This window comes from Chaetura pelagica, unplaced genomic scaffold, assembly GCF_000747805.2.
Source record: "Chaetura pelagica isolate M959 unplaced genomic scaffold, ChaPel_1.0 scaffold161, whole genome shotgun sequence".
Classification (NCBI taxonomy): domain Eukaryota; kingdom Metazoa; phylum Chordata; class Aves; order Apodiformes; family Apodidae; genus Chaetura; species Chaetura pelagica.
In genome coordinates, this window is record NW_009951965.1 from 638,607 (window position 1) to 661,373 (window position 22,767).

General features: G+C 39.8%; 1 protein-coding gene across 1 annotated transcript in view; it reads right to left on the reverse strand.

Annotated features, from left to right (window-relative positions):
• KCNH1 (potassium voltage-gated channel, subfamily H (eag-related), member 1) overlaps positions 1 to 22,767 on the reverse strand; it is a 161,715-nt gene that overhangs the window by 57,269 nt on the left and 81,679 nt on the right. The window contains exon 9 of the mRNA XM_010000929.1: positions 15,400 to 15,596. Coding sequence (XP_009999231.1) covers positions 15,400 to 15,596 — 197 coding nt within the window. The remainder of the gene's footprint in view (positions 1 to 15,399; positions 15,597 to 22,767) is intronic.

Below are 22,767 nucleotides of genomic sequence, written 5' to 3' on the forward strand. Positions count from 1 at the left end.
CCTACATCACTGAGGATATCTAAAGGCGACTGAGGCTTTTAAATTGTAAACAAAGAACATGTGGATTGCAAAACAGTCTTTACCAATTAATATTACACTATTAAAAAAAGTATTTCTGAAATCTTTTCTTCTTCACTCTCTTTCTGCATTAAGACCAAGTTACAATATCTGTAGCCTAAAGAAAAAAAAAAAAAAGGGAAGCTTTCTAATTCAATGACTATTAGAATGTCCCAAGACAAGCATGAGAACAAGAGCCACTGATCCTGCAGCAGCCAAATAGCAACTAACATTAGCTTCCCTTATGCTATACCATCACAACAATAATTTGTTCAGCTTATTAGTATTGTATTAAAAGACTTTTCTTCCCATCCAACTTCTACCTGCTCATTCTTGCCTTACTGACCTGATTCAACATGTACAAAAATAAAGGAACTAGAAACTGCTGGTTTAGGAAGGATCCAGGAGTTCTTTAACAAAACTATTCTCCACGGATGTCAGATGCATTTAAGGAGGCTTCCAGCCATGAGAACTGTTCCTATTTCTTTTCTTGTTGTACAACTTCATGAACAACAAAATACCTTCCTCTACACTGTGCTGGATTTCAAAGTAAGAACTTATGCTTAGAACAGTTTGTACCAGACACCTCCTAATAGCTCAGAAGGACAGTAATACTTTTAAAAAAGCTTATTTTCTTCCAGATCAATTAACGTTGACACTCCTAAAATAAAATTAATGATAGCTGGTGCCACACTGCCCCGTCATAACATTCCTCAGTGCCGCACATGCAGGGTAGCCTCAGCCTGGAGCATGAATGTTGCCTTCTCAGCTGCTGCCCAGCCTGGTGCCTCCAGCAGGCTCTACTGGTCTTCACTGCATCCCTGAAAGGGCAGCTACTGCCACAGATCCCACCATTGCTTGCAACTAAGCCCATTTAGCCTTTAATATACACACTGTCCACACTAGACATGCCCCTACAACACAACGCAGTGCTATGGATGGAGCTCTGCTTAGCTCTGCTACCTGCCAGCATCTCTTCAAGCAAGGTGAGGTAATGGAGAAAGAAATCAGAATCAGGAGACACCCAGATCTTTGAGAGGCCAGCTTTCCTCATATGTCTCCCTAGGCCCATCAGGGGCCATACATGAAAAGCCAACCACCACTGACCTCTAGGTGCTTGTCCCAGCAGAACACCTTTTCTCTCCCCTTCCCCAGGCTCTTGGTTCCAGCACTGTATCTTGAGAAGGTGCTCTCACAACTCAGTATTGTGACACATCTCACAGAACATGAGACGTATCAGCTCTCTGAATGGACATGGCTGGCCCAGGTCACCTACAAAGGCTGCTCAGAAGGTGTGAGGCTCACCTGTGGGGCTCACTGTAGGTAGAGCAGAGCAAAACAGACATGCAGAGTAATTCCCAAGAGAAAACATTAAAATAACAGAGCAATAGCAAATTTAGACAAACTGTCATAAATGTCTGAAACATCTTACAAACCAGAAGCCACAAGTTCTTCAGACTCCCTTCATGGGTGCATCTATGCTACAGGATGATTTGGGCCTGAATGATGAAGGTCATTTATGAACTGGCCTGATTGTCAAAAGCAAATTACAGTTTTGAATTCTATTGACAAATAACATAATAACCCTTTTTATGTTAAAGGACAGAACTGTTCCCAAATAGCATCCCAAATAAAAGGTTTTCATTATTACTTCTTCCACTTACTCCAATGAATTTGTCATTGGACTAAAGGCGAATCTCCTTTTTCAGAAAGGGTATAGAATAATCATTGGAATCATTGGTAAGCCACAGAACTACCCCATACAACTTTTACTCCTACAAGACTTGCTGCTTGATCGGTTTAAAAAAATGCAGGCAAAGGAAATCAAAGGCTAATAATATGTTTCTAGACTATACCACAGCTCTAATAGCAAAGCCAATACCCATTTGTTAGAGCCAATATTACTTTCTTCCTCTGCTGTTGCTTTGTATCTTAATGTGAGCAAAGGTTACAGCATCCTCATATAACATCTCTAGCCTAAATTATCTGATCAAGTACGTGCTAGAAGTCAACAACAATTTTGTTTTCATTAATCAAGATAATAACTGGCCATAAGTAACAGCTTTCCTGTTAGTGTGGAGTAACAGCAAAGCCTTGAAAAACAACAAACTGTCCATCCCCTTATTTGGAGGAAGACAGCAACGTGCCTCACTTCTGCAACATGGCAAAGAATACTGGAGTTCACAAGATTTATTCAAATTTTGTACAAAAAACAGGCATCAGCCTTGAAGACCGGAGACACAGATTTACCTATTCTGGTCAACCTGGGTATAGAATAATAAAATCACAGAACTATTAGGGTTGGAAGGGACCTTAAAGATAATTTAGTTCCAGTGCCCCTGCCACTAGATCAGGTTCCTCAGTGCCCCATCTAGTCTAGTCTTGAAAACTTCCAGGGATGAGGCTTCTCCTGCCTCTCTGGGCAACCTGTTCCAGTGTTTCATCAACCTCATGGTGAAGAACTTCTTCCTAATGTCTCATCTGAATCTATTCACCTCTAGTTTTGATCCATTCCCCCTAGCCCTTCCACTACCTGACATCCTAAAAGGTCCTTTACCAGCTTTCTTGTAGGCTTAAGATACTTAAGATACTGGAAGGCCACAATAAGGTCTTCTCAGAGCTTTTTCTTCTCCAGACTGAATAGCCCCAACTCTCTCAGTCTGTCTTCAGAGGAGAGGTGCTCCAACCCGCTGATCATCATGGCCCTTCCTTGGACATGTTCCAGCATGTCCACATCTTTCTTGTAACAGGGGCTCCAGAACTGGATGCTGTACTCCAGATGGGGTCTTACAAGAATGGAGTAGAGGAGGAGAATTACCTCTGTCGACCTGCTGGCCACATGCTAGTAGCTCTTTTTAAAGAGTAAGGTCCTGAGATTTTTGGGGGGTTTGTTTGGTTGTTTTTTTTTTGGGGGGGGGGGACGTTAAGAAAAAAGGCAAAATAAATCCAAAAGGGGAATAAAATACTGCATTTTCACACAAAGACAATGCTTAATGGATTATTTGCTTTGTGAAATGGTATGTGTCACAAAATTATTTTGGCAGAAATGTCCTCTGATCTTCTGATGTCAGCTGTGTAAATGAATCACAGAATTATTTCATTGTGTGGTAATAATTTAATTCCCAGAGCACATGGGAGAAATGACCAAGCATGAAGTTTATCAGGATGGTGGAAGAACAACCTCCTGAATGTTCAGATGAGGGCATAGTACCTTTGGATGAATTGCAAGAAAAAGCCAGGTTGGGCTGGCTGCATGGTTCCTAGGGACACATGCTGGGAACCTGTGGTTTGCCAAAGTCACAAAAACTTGGAACAGGTTTGTGCCGAGCATTTTCATTTCTGTATTTGTGAAAAATCCCAGAAGATGGTGACAAAAAGAAGAAACACCTAAGTATACAGGAACAAAACCACACAGTATTTATGTTTCAGATATTACTCTAACTGACTGCCAGGTTTTCACATTCATAATGTTGCACTAATTAAAATGGATCTAGCAGACTTAGCTCCTGACAAAAACCTGGCAAAAACATTATGCAGTCTCACAGCTGTATTGACAAAAGATGGATTTGGACCAGTGGTTAATTAAGATCACTTCATGTCCAGCTGCACAGTTGTTTGTGGGTGGCACTATTCCTACTCTAAGTCTGGACAGCATCTTGGGACACTGAGTCTACTCAGACTGCATGCTCCTGCTTCGGTTGATGGAGGTATTACTTACTGAACCCAGGAAGTTGAAGTGCCCTTAAACAACATACTGAAGTTCACGCCCCATTCTGGGATATAATAGGTAGAAAGAGAAAATTAACTAGAACAAAAAAAAAAGTTATAGCAAGAGGGAAGAATACTGACCATTTTCAAGTGGAGCTGAGTGCAAGTTCCCTCTGCAGTTCACTAATTTAGAAAAAATACCCTAAAACCACTTAGATTTATTTGCATAGGGCTTTAATATCCTACATCAGTATCAGATACCATATTTGCGTTTGAAAATCTGAATCCAACCAGGTGTTTGATATGATAATGCACTTCCTTTTGAGGAAGGAATTACACAGGTTGAGGAAAAACCCAGTTGCCTGCTGCAAAAATAATATGAAATAAAGAAGGTCTAATTCATGATCCTACTCTCAAAGTATTTCAGTAAGTCCTTACACTGAGCCACTGCCCAACACAACACCCTCCTTCCCCGTTGACTTTAGCTGTGCCAATAGTCAGTAGCCATGGTCACAGGAGGTGACTGGCAAGGTGCCACATTGAGATTTGTTTGCAATTGGTTCACGCCCATGATGGTAAAGCCGACTGGATTTCAAATTTCAAAACTTTCACAAGGCCACACCTCGTAGCTACTCCACTTCACGTTCAGCAGTCAAACACTTCAATGTCACAGGGGAATAGGCAGCAGCCTGTAAAGCAAGTTGACATCAGACACCATGTTACTTGTGGGACTTTTCTGGGGGAGGCTTGAGACCAAGGAATGTGATATGCTCCTGGCTGCATCCCTCCCAGCAACGTACATGTTCAAAGGCAACTAGAAGACTGATTCTCAAGACCAGATACAGGAAAAATATCACGTGTCTAACTGCCCATGCCTAGGGTAGGTGACACTGTGAGCACCTCCCAGTGTTCATAAATCAACCTGGGAAACAGCTTTGTCAAAATCTTAACAGCATTTGTGATATTTAAGGTGAGCTACTTGTTTTATGCCGATCATGGTGCACATCAAATAGGGTTCTTGGAGGAGCTGAGGATACTCAGCTCAGGCGTGCAAATAGGAAGAGGATAGTTAAAATAAACGTCTCAACATGTAAGCAAGAAAACTCTACCCTATAGGTGAGGTTTGATCTGGAGTAGGGATCACAAAGTCTCTACACAACATTTTTAGTAACCTCCAGAATTGCATTCCTTTTTCTTTAGATGGCAGCTACTTTGGCTTTCATTGGAGAGTTCAAGAAAGGAACAATCTGACCATTTGGATGATAAAGTTTGATTGCTCAAGGATGTAGGTTTGCCACTGTAACTCAGCTTTCCTACTGCACAGCTATCTACAGTCTCTCTCCTCCTTGAATGTGTTGAGTGTTTGGATTTGAAGACCTCTGAGTTAAGCTTTTAGCGACCTTAGAGAAGACCAGATCATCAAAGCTGCTATGCCAGGAAATCACACCCTTTTAGTGAGAGTTTGTCTTAGAGTCAGCTGCTTCCAAGACACCAGCGATCAGTTTTAGAGTTGAAAAAAAATATATAAAATCATACAGGAGGATATGAGGCCATTGTTCTGTCTTTTGCATGGTCAGCAATGCTCCACAGTGAACAAAGCACTACGGTTACCAAGGCATTAATATAATTAGTGCAGTTATAATACCTGATAGAATACAGTGCATATAGGCAAAAAGGTCTGGGCAACAGCATTCATGTACTAGAAAAAGTGCACAAGGTTTGAATTACCTGATTCAGCAACAGAACAGTCATTATACATATACTTGCACATGTACACACACAGGGATGACGGGCACCAAGAACAAATATATTTTACTTTTTAAACTAGAAAAAGTATGGAGAGATTTTGAAACACTGGCCAGTCAGTCATGGCAAGCAGTAGAAGATAGACTTCAAGCTTTGGAGAAAGGGTAGAAACTCTCTGAATTCCCATTGACTGTCCCCTTCTTCTTTGTCAGTAAAGTCCAAAAGTGGAGCAAGGCACTGCAATGCACTTAACTGGGAGCAGATGCTCCATACATGCACTGATGACAGCTATAACACAATACACAGGCTGCTATTCAGCCTCCCTTGTGGATCTGTATTACACTTCTAGCCGCAGGAAGGCTCCCCAAGAGTGCCTTTCTCAAGCCCTTTTAAGTGCCAAGCAGCCTGTTGAATTGAGAACAGGTTTGATCTCAGTCAGTGGTTTTAAAAAAAAAGGCTTGGATAAACTAAATACATATCTGGAGGTATTTAAAAGGTGTAGCTGTGGTGCTTAGGGACACAGTTAAGTGGTAGGTTAACAGTTGGACTTGATGATCTTAAAAGTCTCTTCCAACCAAAATGATTCTATGATTTATGATTCTGCTTATCCAAGTCAAGACATTGGCAAGAAAAAACTGAGTTTAAACTAAAGAGTGATCCTTGCTACTGTAGTGAGCATTTAATTGGTCTCACAATGAACACTAGATTCTCAGACTGCGTGAGAGCAGTGACACTGTTTCTTGGATTATCCTCTTCTGTTTCTGGTGGTGGGGCAATATTTAGAGTTTCCTGAGTTCCTAGGAAATTAATTTTCTATTTTAAAAAGGCTTAGGAGATCGATTCTACAGAATCCTCATTCACACTAAATAACCTTTATCAATATTAAAATTATTTTTCCGCTTTAGTCTATTTGGGTGGAGGAGGGTAAAAATCAAAGTAATGCATTTTCTTCTGTTAGGATAAACAAGCTGGTGTGGGTGGTTGTGCATGTTAAAAATGAGAGAAACCCTTTTTGATGTTAACTTTCTATTATTTATCTGAAAATAGCTTCACAAAAGCCAAACATGCCTTTTTTTAAAGAAAAAAAAGGATTAAAATAGTCGGAAAACAAATCTTATTTTTATTCATCATCAACCTCATTAACTCTATTTTTCATCTACTGGGAATAAATAGCTTTACCATATATGGAAAGTCTTTATGAATGTTCTATAGATTTCAAAAAGGTCTTACATTTAAGGCTGCATATTTTTTTATGGATCATTGACAAAAAAACTACAACAACTTTCAAAAACAATTCCAGCGCATCTACCCAAAGTGTGATAAAACAAATGAAATACTGATCCTGTTCCTGGATTAATTAATAAAGTGTTTAACCTCAATTTCAAGACAACCAGAATTTGTTCGATTTACTGCACCTTTTTTCCAAGTGTTGACATATAATTGGAATGTCTTTCGTTTTCCATACTTAGAAAGCACATTGGGAAATAGGTAAAATTCTGATTTTATAAACTCAGTCTGTACAAATTTAATTTCTAATTCAGTGATCAGAATGCAAATGATCATAGTTAAGTATTTAGCAATCAATGTGGGAAAAGCCATAAATCTACAATAGCACAGAACAGGAAATAATTATCTTACTGAATTATAGTTTCAGTACCAGCTTCATAGAAGAATAATATTATTCTATTTTAAGATTAATTGTAACCCGAAATTCACCCTTATGAGCTTTTCCATCAATTTATTTTATTGACAGTCATTAACAGAATCATAGAATGGTTAAGGTTGGAAGGGACCTTAAAGATCATCGGGTTCCAACCTCCCTGCTATGAGCAGGGACACCTCACACTAGACCAGGCTACACAAGCCTCATCCAACCTGGCCTTCCAACACCTCCAGAGAGGGGGCATCAACAATCTCCCTGGGTAACCTATTCCAGTCTCTGATGATACCTATTGGTCACTAGATTACTTTTATTTTAATGGCACTTCTTTACCAGAAATTCAGGTCTAGGGCTGGACTGGATGATCTTGGAGGTCTCTTCCAGCCAGGGACATTCTGTGCTTCTGTCACTCAACAACTTAAAATTCCTTTGGGGAAATACACACCTTGTTTTGCATGGTATACTACATTGTTTCTTTATAACAACTGTACAGACATTATACCACAGCATCTAAATGTATGAAAAATTGCTTGTCATTCATAGTAGGAGAAGGCATCTCAAGATATGAATTAATCAAATCAGTTTAGAAGGGATTAGTAATTTAAGAGCATTTTAAAGATGCATTTCACTGCTTACCCACATAATCTAAATTGCAGCTAAAATTTACATTAAGATGTATCATGTACTGAATACAAGCAACAGAACAGATTCGTTGTTTGTTTTATGCAGCAAGGATTTGGTAGCCGGGGACTGCAGGGGTGGCTTCTGTGAGAAGGCACCAGAAGCTGTCCCCATGTTGGACAAAGACAGCTCTAGCTGCCTCCAGGTCAGACCTGGCATTGGCTAAGACTGAGTCAATCAGTGATGTTAGTAGCACCTCTGGGATAACATGTATAAGAAAGGGAAAAAAGTGCTGTGCAACAGCAGCTGGGAGAGAGAAGTGAGAACACGTGAGAGAAACAACTCTGCAGACACCAAGGCCAGCGAAGAAGGGTGAGGAAGTGCTCCAGGAGCTGGAGCAGCTTCCCCTGCAGCCCATGGTTGTCCCCCTACAGCTCATGGAGGCCCATGGTAGAGCAGATATTCACCTGCAGTCCACTGAGGGGAGCCCACTCCGGAGCAGGTTTGCTGGCAGGACTTGTGACCCTGTGGGGATCCATGCTGGAGCAGTCTGCTCCTGAAGAACTATACTCCATGGAAGGGATTTATGCTAGAGCAATTACTGAAGAACTACAGCCCATGGAAAGCACTCGTGTTGGAGATGTTTGTGAAGGACTCTTTCTCATGTAAGGAATGCCATGGTGGAGCAGAGGAAGAGAGTAAGGAGGAAGGAGCAGCAGAGACCAAGCACTATGAACTGACCACAACCCCTATTCCCATCCCCCTGCACTGCTTGGGGGAAGAAGGAGGTAGAAGAGTTGGGAGTGAATTTGAGACTGGGAAGAAGAGATTTGGGGGGGTGGCGGGGGATGTAAGGTGTTTTTTAGATTCATTCTTCTTTGTCACTATCCTACTCTGATTAACTGGTAACAAATTAAATTAATTTCCCTAAGCTGAGTTTGTTTTGCTCATGATGGTAACCAGTAAGTGATCTCCCTATCCTTATCCTGACTCATTAGCTCTTTATCATACTTTTTCTCCTCCTGCTCTATTGAGAAGGGGGAATGATAGAGTGGCTTGCTGGGCACCTGATAACCAGTCAAGGTCAATCCACCACATTTAGAACTTCTTAGTTCATTATGTCTTGCTATTATGCCATCTATTCATCTGTAGCCAGATCCTTCTCTCTATAAGCATAAGACCCCAAGGCTTGAGGCCATATAGATTTAAACAGAAAGAACTTAAGAGTTTAAATAGTTTTGGAAACTAAACTTTAAGATTATGTCTCTGAACACTAATGGTGTTACTCTGGGCTGAACACATAATCACTGCAGAAATATGAATTTTAAATGCTTGCAGTTAGTCAAATCCACTCCAACCCTGGGTATGAAGGCTTTGCACCTGAATGGGTCCAACAAGCTGCAAGAGAGGAGAAGGAAGAAATCCAAGGGCAGATCCTCCTCAGAGCATGGGATCTCAATCATTTGACAGTCACATCACTTGAATTATCCATAGAAGATGTGCAAACCTAACAACACACAAGATGACTCGGAGCACTTTCAGTCCAGAGTGTAAAGATGATATGCACAAAAATCTGTGAGCTAGATAGTTACCTGTTAGAGACAGATAAAAGTTAAGTAGGTTGTCCAGGGCTAGAGAAAAGATGCACAAATCATAGAATGGTTTGGGTTGGAAAGGACCTTAAAGACAATTCATTTCCAACTCCCCTGCCATGGGCAGTGACACCTCCCACTAGACCAGGTTGCTAAAAGCCTCATCCAACCTGGCCTTGAACACTTCCAGGGATGGGTCTTCCACAAAATGCAACATGGAAGCTACTGTGAGAAAATAGAATAAAATACCTTTTGCTTAGACTGGCATGGAGAAACAGAATATAAGAGCATTCTGCTACTGAATAGTTTTTAAAAGGCAGCAAGGAAAAGGATGGAGTTGAGTACTTAAGTATTTATTTACATTTGGAAAGTTTTTTGGAAAATGACAACTTTGTCTCCTGGCCAGCAAATGCAGTGTAACTCCCAAGCCACAGACTCATCCAGACATCTCAGTCATGGCCTGTGTCCTGAGTCTTTACTGCTGTAAGATATATGCCAGTCAAGCATCAAATTCCACTTCCTACAAGATTTGTAGGATTTTTTAGTGACTACAAATACAGGAGAAAGCAGCAGGCTGTCAGTCTGACCATTCTGAAATCCAACATCAAATGGGCCATCATTATAAAATCCAAGCCTTTTGCTGTTCTCACTTATTTTAAGAAAGCTTTTTTAAAATCTTCCAGCAGTTCAGCCTACCATATCAGAAAGAATTTTGGGTTACTGTTTTGAAGGTAAATCATGAATAAGAATTGGAAAACTTGTCATGTGGAAAGGAAAAATACAAGGGCATGGATTGCATCTTTGAAAACAACCTGCTGCCAAGCCCCTCTCCCACCTCCCCAAGATGTAAAATCAAGGCTTGAAGAACTCCCAGATGAAATGTTTGATCCGACAGAGGTTTTCTCTCTAGTTAGAACTGACAGTCTAAAAAGAAGATACTCAAAGCTGATGCTGAAGAAGAAAGCACAATCATATTTTAAAAATGCTTTTAGAAAGAGGTGGTGGGAGCCCTATCTCCTGGCACAGCTGACATGATGTGGGATAAGCAAACCACTCCACTACATGTACAAAAGCAAGCAAGAATACACCAGTGGGGAGACAGATGACTGTTTCAGTCACCACTCTGTCAAGAAGTATCTTCTGACTAGGAACTGACTAGGTTTTAATTACTAAATCACGCTTGCTTTTGTAAAAATGCAGAGTGTTCTTTGCTATTTCTTTCAGTCTTACAAAATCCCGAAAAAACGTATCTACATTCTGCTGTATTCATTCTTTTATTCCAGGACACAAATGTCAGCTCTGGAAAAACGACTTGTGCTTTCTATCATGATACCCCAAAGCATTCAGAATTAGTCATTTAATCTCCAGCCAGGATAAAATGGCTTACTAGAGAAATCTCAGCTTGATAAATTATGCATATGAATTCTCTCTTTTATGCAGTGTGTGTGATCATTTGAGCTATAACACCATTTACAGCTGCAGCAGAATGAACTGAGCAAATACTCTATGGTATAACCCAGTGTAAGTTAATAGTGGTCACATTGTTAACTCCTGCACATGGAAAGAAGCAAAGGCAAACAGCAGAACACTTGCAAGTCCTGCCAAAGGCCTTTCCCATTGCTAAAGAAGGTGCCAGCAAATGTGTACCTCATCAAAAGCAAAAGGCAATGATAGGTAAGTATCATGCAAGCTTCTCTCTTCTTACGCTTCTGCTAACCTGGAACTATGAAATCCAAGCTGGAAACCCAGAAGTGTTTAAGTATTTGTTGGGGGAAATCAGACCTCCATGCAGACCATGAATCCTGCTGTCCTCCAAACCTGCAATGTTTCTCTTACATCTAGCACACCCTCCATCATAAGGGTGGGTCTGTCACTTGACCATCCCACACACCCCCAGTGTACACACTCTGGTTCCTCTCTGAGATTCCAAAAACTGCGAGAAACATTAAGTTAACCTGCTTTAATTTCACAACATTGTGACAGCAGGAACTGGGTTGAGACATCCTCTGTCAGCTTCCTTTCAGTTGCAAAGCCCTTGAGCCTGGCACACAGCCTCCTGCAGCTCTAGTTTTAAGATTAACGTTAGAGAGACAGAAGCAGCAGCTGGTTCTCCCCCTGCTTCCAGTTAGGTGAAAATTTCCATGACTGGTAGCAGAAAGAGTTAATTACAGGTCTCCTTTCTCTTCCCCTTCAGGAAAACTAAAAAGTTTTCTAAGTCTGAGCTCCAGCCAGAGGTACCTCGATGGCAAATAACTTCAGGAGGGATTTTAGTCACTTGAGGGAACTGCTCAGGGAGCCACCTGGCAGTGAGCTGACAGTTTCAGAAATGAGGATATTTCACTGGTGTTTGTTGAGAAAGTGAGTGAAAGGAAACAGTTTTCACAGCACAGGCACAGACAGCCATGGCTCACCAGGGACAGAGCACTGAAAGTGTCTCCCTGTCACTGTTTGACTCAGGTTTGACAACAATGCTCTCGATCCCCTCCTCCTCCCACCCAGGTAGGGAAGGAGAGAGAGAAAAAGAGAGAGACTTGGCTGGATTGAAAACTAAACCACACAGCTTTAATTAAACACTAATGATATAAGAAGATATATACAACTATATACAAATATGTTCAGGTATGAGCAAAAGCCTCTCACCTCCCCCCACCCTCAGCAACCCCCACAGCATCTCCTGAGCTGGGAACAGTCCCTAGAAATCCTGGAGGGGGTCAAGGGTGATGGATGGACGGAGTCCTCCCCGGCCGCCGGCCATGGATGGAAGAGAAGGGAAGAAGAAGCAGGAAGGAAGTTGTCTTCTGTGATCTCTGACCTTCCTCTGAGCTTACGTAGATATATGGAATGGAATATCTCTGGTCAGTTTTGCTGTCTGTCTAACTCAGCCTCCTACAGGGGGGTCACAGATCTCCCCATAGTATCTGAGCCAGCAGAGTGAAGGTGCGACCTTGAAGACCCAGCAGTTAGAAAAACATTCCATTCTTAGCAGCCTTCGCTGGAAGCACTGTGACTAGTTAAAAAAAAAAGCTTACTGAATGAAAAAAAAAAAAAATCAGCAAAAGGAAAATTGGCTTCATCCTGGCTCAAACCAGGACACTCCCTCAGCCATGAAGTCCTCAGTCCTCAAGGGACTGAGTTATAATAACAGTTAATATCTAACAATTAATATCTAACAGTTAATATCTGCCGTCTTGTTCTAGGGAGGGTACAAAGGGGACAAAGACAGATCCATCCTGCCCTCCCAGTTCAGCTCAAAGCACATGAAAGACTGAGAGGAAGAGCAGCACGAGAAATTAAGGGAAAGGCACAAAAGGGAAGATGCTTTTTACTTTGCCTAAATACAGCTCTGAAATTAACTAAGGTCAAACCCAACCAGGTTTGGTGCCTTAAAAAGCGCCTGCATGTCTGCTTAATTCTGCCACAACTGTGAGCAAGTGGACCCAGCCCAGTAGTAAGAGTAGGGGATGCCTGTAAGGTCAGCACTGCTCTCTGGCACTGGGATGTCTGGGACAGGGAGTCCCATCTCCCCAAAGGAAAAGATCACTGGAGGAGACGCAGCAGCCAAGACACACGTGAACACGGTGTAAGAGTGGGTCAGTGCTAACACTCACCTAAGCTGAGCAAAATCTGGCTAGAAAGCACCTTGCACTGTGCAGTGAGTCTCAGTACCCCAGCCAAGTGAAGGCATATGCACCCCAGGGATGGGGACACCTCAGAGGAATAACCAAGTCTAAAAATATACCTATGAGATCCTTCGGGAAAAAAACCCCAAAACTGTTTTTTCGTTTATTTTGAATCCATATGAATATATTTGGGATGACATATGTAGGATCTACACTCAACCAGTTGAACACTTTCAGAGCCAGAGATGAAACTGTTTATTGAAATGAAAAGTGTAATTCTGATATTTATATTCTGAAGGATATGCAATACATCACAAATGTAACTCACAGAAGGTACCAGTTCATCTGAATTCTACAAAATTCCATTTGCAGAAATAGGCCAGGAGAAGTGTTAGAAGTGACAGGCTGGGGAGCTATTTCTATACAAGATTCACTGGTATTTAAACCAGATTAGATTTCAAACTTTAAAAAGTGGCCTTTTAATGTGCATTATCTCCAATCTCTAAAGTATCGTATTGCCTAAGCATTCCCAAAAGCATATATTATTTACATTATTTAACATTTGCAGTCTGACTGCAATCAGCTTTCTTTCAATAAAATAAACTTACAGTCTGTTAACCTAGAACCATCAAACTCTCCCTTCCATTATCAATCAACACTACTTTTCTGCTGACTGCAACTCAATTAAAATCCAACTATTTGAATAACTGGATGGAATTTGCTATAATAAAACATACCTTTTTTATTAGGTAGGAAATTCACTCAGCACAGCAATTATGATACTGTGGTTAAAAAGTAGTTTGCAACTTGGACTGGGAAAAGCTACACTGATGAACATGAAGGGAAAGACTGACACTTCTGGAGTAGGCATTTGATTCTAAAATTGGAACTTTTGGCTAAGAAATGATGCAACTCTGCTAATGTTACCGTGAGCTTTAAAAGAGCTGGTCCTTCTCTGCCTCAAAGTTTGTTATTTCCACTGATGTTTAAAAAGTTACATATTCCTAGTCTATTTTACCACTTTACCCACAGTGGTATTCTTAAATATACCAGTCATTGATACCAATGCTTTAAGTGATGTCTATACTCAATTCTTCAATTTCTTTTATTTCTTACATTAATTAATACCAGGTATGTAGATGGTTTTTAAACTTGCAGCTGTGTATCTTCTCTTTCTCCTGCAGGAACTCAATGTCATTTGAACAAATATTCCTATGAGGAAATCCTCAAGTATAAATTTGCTTCTTAGTTTTTCATTACATCAGTTTTCTACCAGAGCTTTGATTTATTTCTCTCAAGCGTGGATATCACATTCTCCTTTGTGCAATACTGAAAAGTTGAATATGACATTGATAACATATGCAGATAGAAAACACCATCAAGCTATTTTAATTTCAGTTTGCTGACTCTAGGTACAAAAAAAAAAGATGCTCTAGGCTTAAAGTCTAATTTTACAAAACAGACTTTAAAGATGAAAAGGTTTCTATTTTTTCAGGTGTAATTATCGAGGAACTTACTTGGCACCTGGAAGTTACCATGGAGAACTCTTTTTAGGAACAAAAAAATTTCCCATCAAACATACTTCTTTATCCAATCTCAAGTATCTTTATATCGTAATATTTTAAAGCAAGCATAGCTGCTCTAATGTATTTATTTTTAATGTAATATTGTCTCCCATGTTGCATAAAATGATCAACTGAATTATACCTACTAGAGTTCTAATAAATTCCTACAGATATGGTTCACTGAAGAATACACAGAGAATTTAAAATGGGATATTAGGTTATGATGGCGCATGTTTGACAAAATAACTTCAACCAGTACATAGGAAGAAACAAAAAGAGCCGAAAAATCAAGGAGAAAAAAATGGAAACTGTATAGATAAGCAAAATCATTCCAAAATGTGATTGATCCTAGAAGAAACAACTCTTGATAGGAACAGTCATATTCATATTATTTTTCCATTGTGATTGCTTGACTTTTGTTCCATTTATTAGATTTCATCATTTTTCCTTCCATCTTCCTTGTAACTTCAGGCAACACCCTTAACGTCTTTTTAGCTGCTTTACAAACTAAAGCTGCAGGAAGCAGTGAACAGTGTTTTTCAGAAGTGCATGACAGTTCACAAATATGCTGGAATCTGTTCATTACATAGAAATGTAAAATACTTTTGCATATATACAGTACAGCTCCCTATAAAACTAGCACTGGAATAAATACTTCATAGGCCTTTCGACTCTACATGCCAGCAGCATCTCTTAGGCAAGCTCTGAAAAACCTTATTGTAAGGGAGGCTATGAAGCATGTCAGAGTGCAAGCAATTCAGTTTTTCTATACAGGCAGTCCTTAAAAAGTGATTATTTATATGGTGTATGTTAAAATCAAAGCTACTTACCCTTTTTCTCAAGTTGTAGGTCAAAATGAGATTTCTGGAGAAGGAGTGTGAAAAGGCTGTATAAAACTCCAGCACCTTCTGCAAGGCATCTCTCTTAATCACATGAAGATCACAGTAAGTCAAAGCCCTTACGTTGGCACAGGACTGGGCAAGGGTAGACTCCTTCCAGAAGACATCACCAAAAACATCTCCTTTCCCTAGAGAAAAGCAGCAGCATTGCTTTAAATAATGGTACTATTTCCACCAAAAACATAAATGAACATACATGTAATTTATGCAGACATTATTTTTGACAAATCATGCTAACAAGATAAGAATACTTGTTTCAGAATTTTGGTAATGAGTAACTACATTGTTCTTGTTTTGAACGGTATTTTTCTCTTAAACCTCTGCCATGGTGAAATCAGTACTGCACATAGCTTTTAGGACAAACAACACAGAGCTACATTCACAATGTCTATCAGGCTGTGGTAGAGATGGACCAGATGGTCCCTTGTTTTACAAGTAAAACTTTGCCCATAGCAATTCTTATAGCCAAAGCACCAAAAATATATTAGTTTATTGACCTCACCTGGGCCATTTTAGATTTCATGCCCTAAATAAACAGCCACGTGTGAAAGTCGATATGAAAGTCAAGAGAATTCTCATGAATAAAGAGGTTAAGAAAACTTCTAAATGAAACCCAGAACTCCTATCTCAGCCCTTGAGCTCTACTTCCACCATTATGTAATCCCTTCCATTAGATGACAAGCATTTCCTCTTTGAGGAGAAGCTATCAGCCTGATGGTAAACTACACTGTAGTGCAACCACCTGTGCTTCACACTGAGGTACTCCCAGCCTTCCACACAAGCCCTGTGCAGTTCACCTGCTGGGGACCAGTTTAGTCCCTGAACACTTTGGAGGAGAGTAGGCTACACTTCCATTTTAAAAACATATATATGTTGAAATGACCTATTCCATAAGCACATCTGCCCCCCTCCATAAAAAAGAAAATCAGGCAAAGGCATCATAAGGATACCCTGTCTTCTATCTCTAGTCTTGTCACACAGGACACTGCAAACATCCAGAAATACTGCAAAGGTTGCATATCAGTAAGCATGGTGATAGTCCAATAGCCTGCTGCAGTAAGCAACTTTTCATTTTAATGGCAATGACTTTTCACACTTACAATTATTTAAACATATGCTTTTCAGTAGCTACATTAAAAATGGCCTAGGAAAAAAAGCTTCCATGCACTTAAAATAAATCTTAATCTACGAGGCTTTTAGAAGACAAACACATAATATATTCAAAAGTGAAGCGAAACAATTTTTATGCCCCATAAAAACTGATATGCTTCACTGGGTAAAAATGGATTGTTTGCCTTTGGAATAAATATGCTTTTACTCACAATCTTCCGGGCAATTAGCTAAACAACTGTTTTAATTAACGCTCTGGAATCTATCAAGTATTGAGAAGTGCCATTACTGATGAGCAACAGTTAGAGCTGGTAGTCCAAACATAAGGGAGAGGATTTCTAGCTCATTTCTAAGTGTATTTCTTAACATGTCCAGACAATTTTCCCTACCTTAGAATGACAATAGTTATTTTACTGTACAATGCAAGTACAAACAGCACGATGCTGCTTTGTCTACATATGAAACTACATACAGCAGAAGTTAGTTATGTCCTTCTTAATTCTGCTTTTCAAAGATAAAACTGCATCCTTCACCTGTGGCAGCAACTCCAATTTCCCCTTGCCATTTTTAAGTCCTGAAAAACGCCCCTTCCTGCAGTTCTCTGCCACCCCAGGGAGCTGCTTCCCATTCATGGCAACAGCAGCACATGAAGGGGCTATGTCTGCTGGGTGCCCACTGAGCCAAACCACACAGAGAAAAGCAACACATGAATCACAAACTGAGTCAGATCACAGGAGCCTTAGTTTTTAACAAACAAACCAGGCTAAACCAAGAAGTTGCACTGTTATCCATCATTAACAATTTCCTTGAAGTTAATTGAGTTAACAGCCAGTGATCTTCTAGGCAAAAATCGATCCTAGATTCCAGTTTGATTCCCAAAGCACAGCACATGTGCAGGCATCACACCCCTTTGTTCCTGTCAAGTGCATTTCCTATGTGACACATGCCACAAGTATCAATCTACATTGTCAGATTCTAAAAAAACCCTGTGTTTGACATTCAGAGAAAAACGGAGAAAAAAAAGAGTAGTAGGAATTCTTTATAGTAAGCAGAAATTAAAATTTCACCCAGGAGTACCTGCACTGGATTAGACAACTGCCCTCTTATCCATGATAAGAAACTGCACACCAGCTCCCTTCTTTTATATGTTCTCCATAAAGTATGCTCAAACACACAGAAAATGAGGGGGGGAGGGGGAAAAGAGCAGATTAAGTGGCTGTTTTTCAAAAATACCTGTGATTGCAAAGCAAGAAGAGTAAGGGAAGACTTCTAAGTGTGTCAGAAGGTGGCTGGCAAAGTCTAATGGCTGCATTGGAGAACCTGAGTAAAAAGCCTCATTTTACATATAACTCCAGGCTTTGCATATTTCATCTCACCTCAGAAGAAAGATTAAAAAGCTAGTGAAATGCAGATGCCCATTTGTTTGTCAGTACTTTGCATTTCTCATTCCCAGCTTGCTGAATTCCAGACATTTGCCAGGAACACTATCTGTCAATCACACTTAAAGCAGATGATCTAAGCTTTTACCATCCATCATTTATATTCCCTGCTGGATTTGTGGACTGAGGACCTTTTCCACCATCAGCTCGGTATGTACTAAAAAGCCAAATTGTTTTCTGCCTTTTATGTTTGCTTGTTTTAATTATAACAAGCCCTCAAGCCCTGCTATATTTAAATACTGAATAATCATCTTATAAAACCAGCACCTTCTATTTCTATATTTATTATTTCCAAATATTTTATCCATATCAATTTTGCTATTTATCTTAAAAGTGAAAAGAGGATTTCTCTGTTACCACTGCAAATTCAGACTGAGTCAAGCAAAAGGTCAAGCCACATCCACTCTGCCTCCTGAAAGCAGAACCAGTAATGAAGATTTGATTATTACAACTTAGCCAAGTGTTTTGATGATTCTGTTCAAGAAAAAAACAACACTTGCACATTATAGCTGTATTGCCTTGATGTTCCTACCAGAAAAATCCTTATTTTTTTTTCATTCCTATAAACAGGGAGTATTGAAGAGCTCTCAAGAGAGAAGATATTCCACTCTTATAAAATATGACTCCGTGGAATACTTTGACTCATTACCTATTTAGTTCACTTTTGGGTTTTGGTGTGATAGCAGCTGGGTGAGAAGATAAGGCCATGGATTCATGTGCTGAAGATCTCCCAAGTCAGTATGGACTTGGATGGAATTTATATGAATCCATAGGTTTTCAGTACATCAGAGAAAATATTTATGTTAGAATCACTCTCAAAACAATGTTAGAAGTTGTTACAGCAGCCAACATCAGAATCTAGCTCAGGTCCCTTCCTGATCTGTCTTCATCTCTGTGTCTGAACCACAGAAAAACTGTGACCTGACATAGTCTCAGCAGACCCAAAGATAAGCTAGAATAACCAAACACTGCTTGATGGTACCTCAGCAACAACGTAGCACTAAGCATATCCTGGAAATCAGCTGTGAGCAACCAGTGCTACCCATGCTGCTGATCCACAGCAGCTGCCCTGCCTCAGGAAGACTTTCCCAGCACAGCCCCGAGGCACCCACACTGCCCTGCACCCTTGGGACGTGTTCCCCACCTCCAAGCTGTGGGAGACATCAGCTGCTGTAAAGACAAACACAAATTCTCTGTGTGTCAGTCCCTATTCTAGTGACTGCTCAGTTAAAATGCTGCTGAAACTTAAACACAAACAAAAAACTTGGCCTGATTTTTCTCTCTCCTTGCCCCCCTTCCTGGAATTGATTTGAACAGAACTAGAGGAGGATGTGAAGCTAGACCATGTCACAGTGTCCCACCAGTTGAAGCCAAGCATAATTCCACTAAGGACAGTGTATTTACCCCCTTGTCTTCAACGCCCATGATGTGAGACTTGGGTCAAACCCCCTCTGTGATCACCAGGTGTCTATCTGGCTAAACTGAAAACAACCCTTACTTCTCCACTCTTCCTTCATCTCCTCCTTATCTGAGCAAGCCACGCAACTTACATTTTCCCATTTTACAGATGGAAGAAAGATTCTAGGAAATGAAAGGCACCACAGCAAAAATAATCTTCCCTCTTGGTGCACTGCTTGAAGGCAAGGAATATCTGCCAGCCAGAAAGAAAAACAGAGCTACCATTTAGCATCAAGGTAGAGCACTCTGTATCTGTCCCAGAGAGAAACTGCACCAGTTGTCAGCCAGTGCAGCTCAGTCCTCCAGCACAGCACAGCTGGCAGTAGACAATGCATGCCAGTCATTTGCTGCTTGGGGTTCTCTTAAGATTTCTCGAGTGCAAACTGAGACATGTAATGAGAAGTGAACGACCAACTGCACTGCAGAGAAAATACTATTTTTCATTAACCAGAGGTTTTAGTCACTCTCTTCCTCTAATAAAACCTTAAGGAAAAGTAGCTGCGCCACAGAAACCAGAGGAAGTGTTAGCGATAAACTGAAGTTGCACTTCCAGTGATTTGCCTGGTGCACAAACAGAAGCACAGTGTTCATGTTTTAAAACACAGCTTGGCAACATTTTGCAGACAGTTTACTGTGCTACTGCATCAATTTGCTCTGTTGAAGCACGCTACTGTACAGACAAAATAAAAACATCTATTTTAGAGCCGGGATGAGAGGCAACAACATGAATTAGCTACAGCTAAGATTTCTATTATTATAATTAATTTGTTTATTTGTCTCTCTGAATAGAGGGTGGATTGTATTTCACTGTGATGAGAAGAAGAGTTTTAAAATGTCAATTGGGCCCTACAAGGCTTATTCAGAAAAGGCTAGAAAGCTTCACCAAAATCTGAATCATTTATCCTTGTTTGCTTTATAATGGTTACTGTGACAAATGTTGTACATTTCAGGTCAGTTTGTACAAACTCACAAGACACCGAAGTTACCAGCTCAAAAGCCAGAGTCACAAATGTATTTTACTTTATTTGCACTGATTAAGTAATAGGAAAAACAAAGCTCTGGTTGTGTTGTCATTGCAGTAACAGTCATAGTTCTCTGATCAAAAAGCCTACATGAGAGGCTCAAACTGCAATATCCCTAGAGTTATTCCCTGATGATTTAGAAACAGGCTTAATGTTACAGCTACTGCTCAAAGTTTACACTAAAGCCCTCAAATTTGATTTTTCTTTATTATTTAAAAAAAAAAAGGATTCACAAGAGTTTAAACCAGTAGATTTCACCTTCTGAAATTATATAAACAAAACCTTTTAAAAACCTCACAAAGTTCGTAGCTATAGTATACTTCATTTTATTTCATATTTCTAGTAACTCCTTGAGGATAAATTTAATGATGTTTCAGAAACATACCTCGGAAAAAGAGTTATAATTTGAAGCTTGGAGAAAAAAAAAGAAAAATAAGTGTTCTGTGAAGATTTTTATATTTTTTTTAACCTGTCTTTTCAGTGAAAAAAAAATTCTCCTTCCTCCAAAATTCTGAGATAGAAACAAAACCCTAACCCAAACCAGAAATTAAAATCAACTTAGTGGTTCACCTGCCAGAAACCAGAGGGCTTATAGAAATCTGATTTATTTGTTAAATTATAATTTCTACCTCTTCATACCCTGTTTGAAGTATGCACACAGCCATGATGGACAAGCCTTCCTAGCACAGCCTGAGATGCCAAGGAACATGGTGGAGCAGCACCTCCGTTTCACTGTTGCCAGCAACCTGCCAGACATTTACCATCTTGTGAAGGAGACTCCTTCCACATGTGGCTGTGCCAGAATGCTTAAGAGCACCTTATGCAAAGCTGAACAAATTTGCAATAATAAAACATGAAATTGTAGAAAAAGAAAAAAAACAAGTAATTTGAAATGCCAAGAAGTCACAACTGAGGCCTGTCTTCACAGGGAGTCTCCCCCTTTCCCAGTTATTCCAGCAAGTAATTAATCAAGAGTTTCAAAAGTCTGTTTCTCAAATACCATGTACAGTCTTAGACAACCTCTAGATAGCAGTGGACAAGGGCTTTGGCAATTTCTACTATTAATGCTCTACCAGAAGTTAGACATAAAACAAGTAACGTCTGGTTGAAGTCTCAAAATAGGCAACTCCTAATGTCAACCCATAATACTTTTTCTAAATATCTGTAGCACAGGAATAAGGAAAATTCTTTGTCCAAAACCATCATGTGGAATAAACCTATTTTTCTCAGTGAAAGTGCTGCTCCTATATCCACCATGAAATTATTTTTTTTAATTAATGTAGACCTCTTTATGCCATTGTGTTTTAAAAAGTTTAGCTGGATCTCCATTTTGAATAATTTTGTTAATAATGTGCTTGGACATGAATTGAGGAAATCAGGCTTTTAAAATCATTCCTTCAGTTGATGTTTGCTTAATCACTTCATAGAAACACACAACTTGTCTGACCTGCCTGTATTTGTCAACCTGTAAAAAAGAAAAAAGCTTTGAACTATAAATAGAAAAAGCACAATAGAACTACTGACGATAAGGCTGGATTTTTATTTTGATCATGCCTTTTTCAAAGCACCACTGCTCACGATACAATCTTATTCAATAGCACAAACAATGCCACGATGTTAGATATTGTCTTTTAAAACAATAAGAAAATCCTAATGCCATCCATAATCCTTCAGCCACCTCGTAAGCCTGTGAGCACAGCAGCTTGGCATTTTTCACACAGGGTGGTGTACCTAAATTTAAAACTCAGGTGAAAAATGGAGAAGTAAGGGACTTTTTTCAAACACTTGGCATTGAATAACAACAGCCCCCGAAACACAAATAAATTCTGAAAATGGGGTTGTACAAAAAGCAGTTTATTTTAGGGAAACTTGAGTTAGTTCAGGTACTGGGGACAGTCTCAGTATAGCAGCCTGGGCTCAGTAGAGTTAACTTATCTGACAGCTTCAAGTCTGATGAAAGCAATCTTCACACGATTGTGTGGAAGATGCAATGTTTTTCTACTTGAGAAGGTCTAAGACAGACAACACTTCTGCACTGCTATTTTTCCTGCTCTGAAATAAACCATCCCTGTGGGGCAGTCACCCTTGCAGTTCACACTGTCCAATCTGGATGCAAATCTGTCCCACTAAAATCTGACTCAAACCTCTTGTGTTTACATCTGAATGAAATGCTTATGGCTAAATGAGTAAGCTAAAGCAATTGTAAAGAAAACAAACAATTATTCTTATAAAGTTCCTTCAAGATCACAATTAGATCAAATTAAATCAGC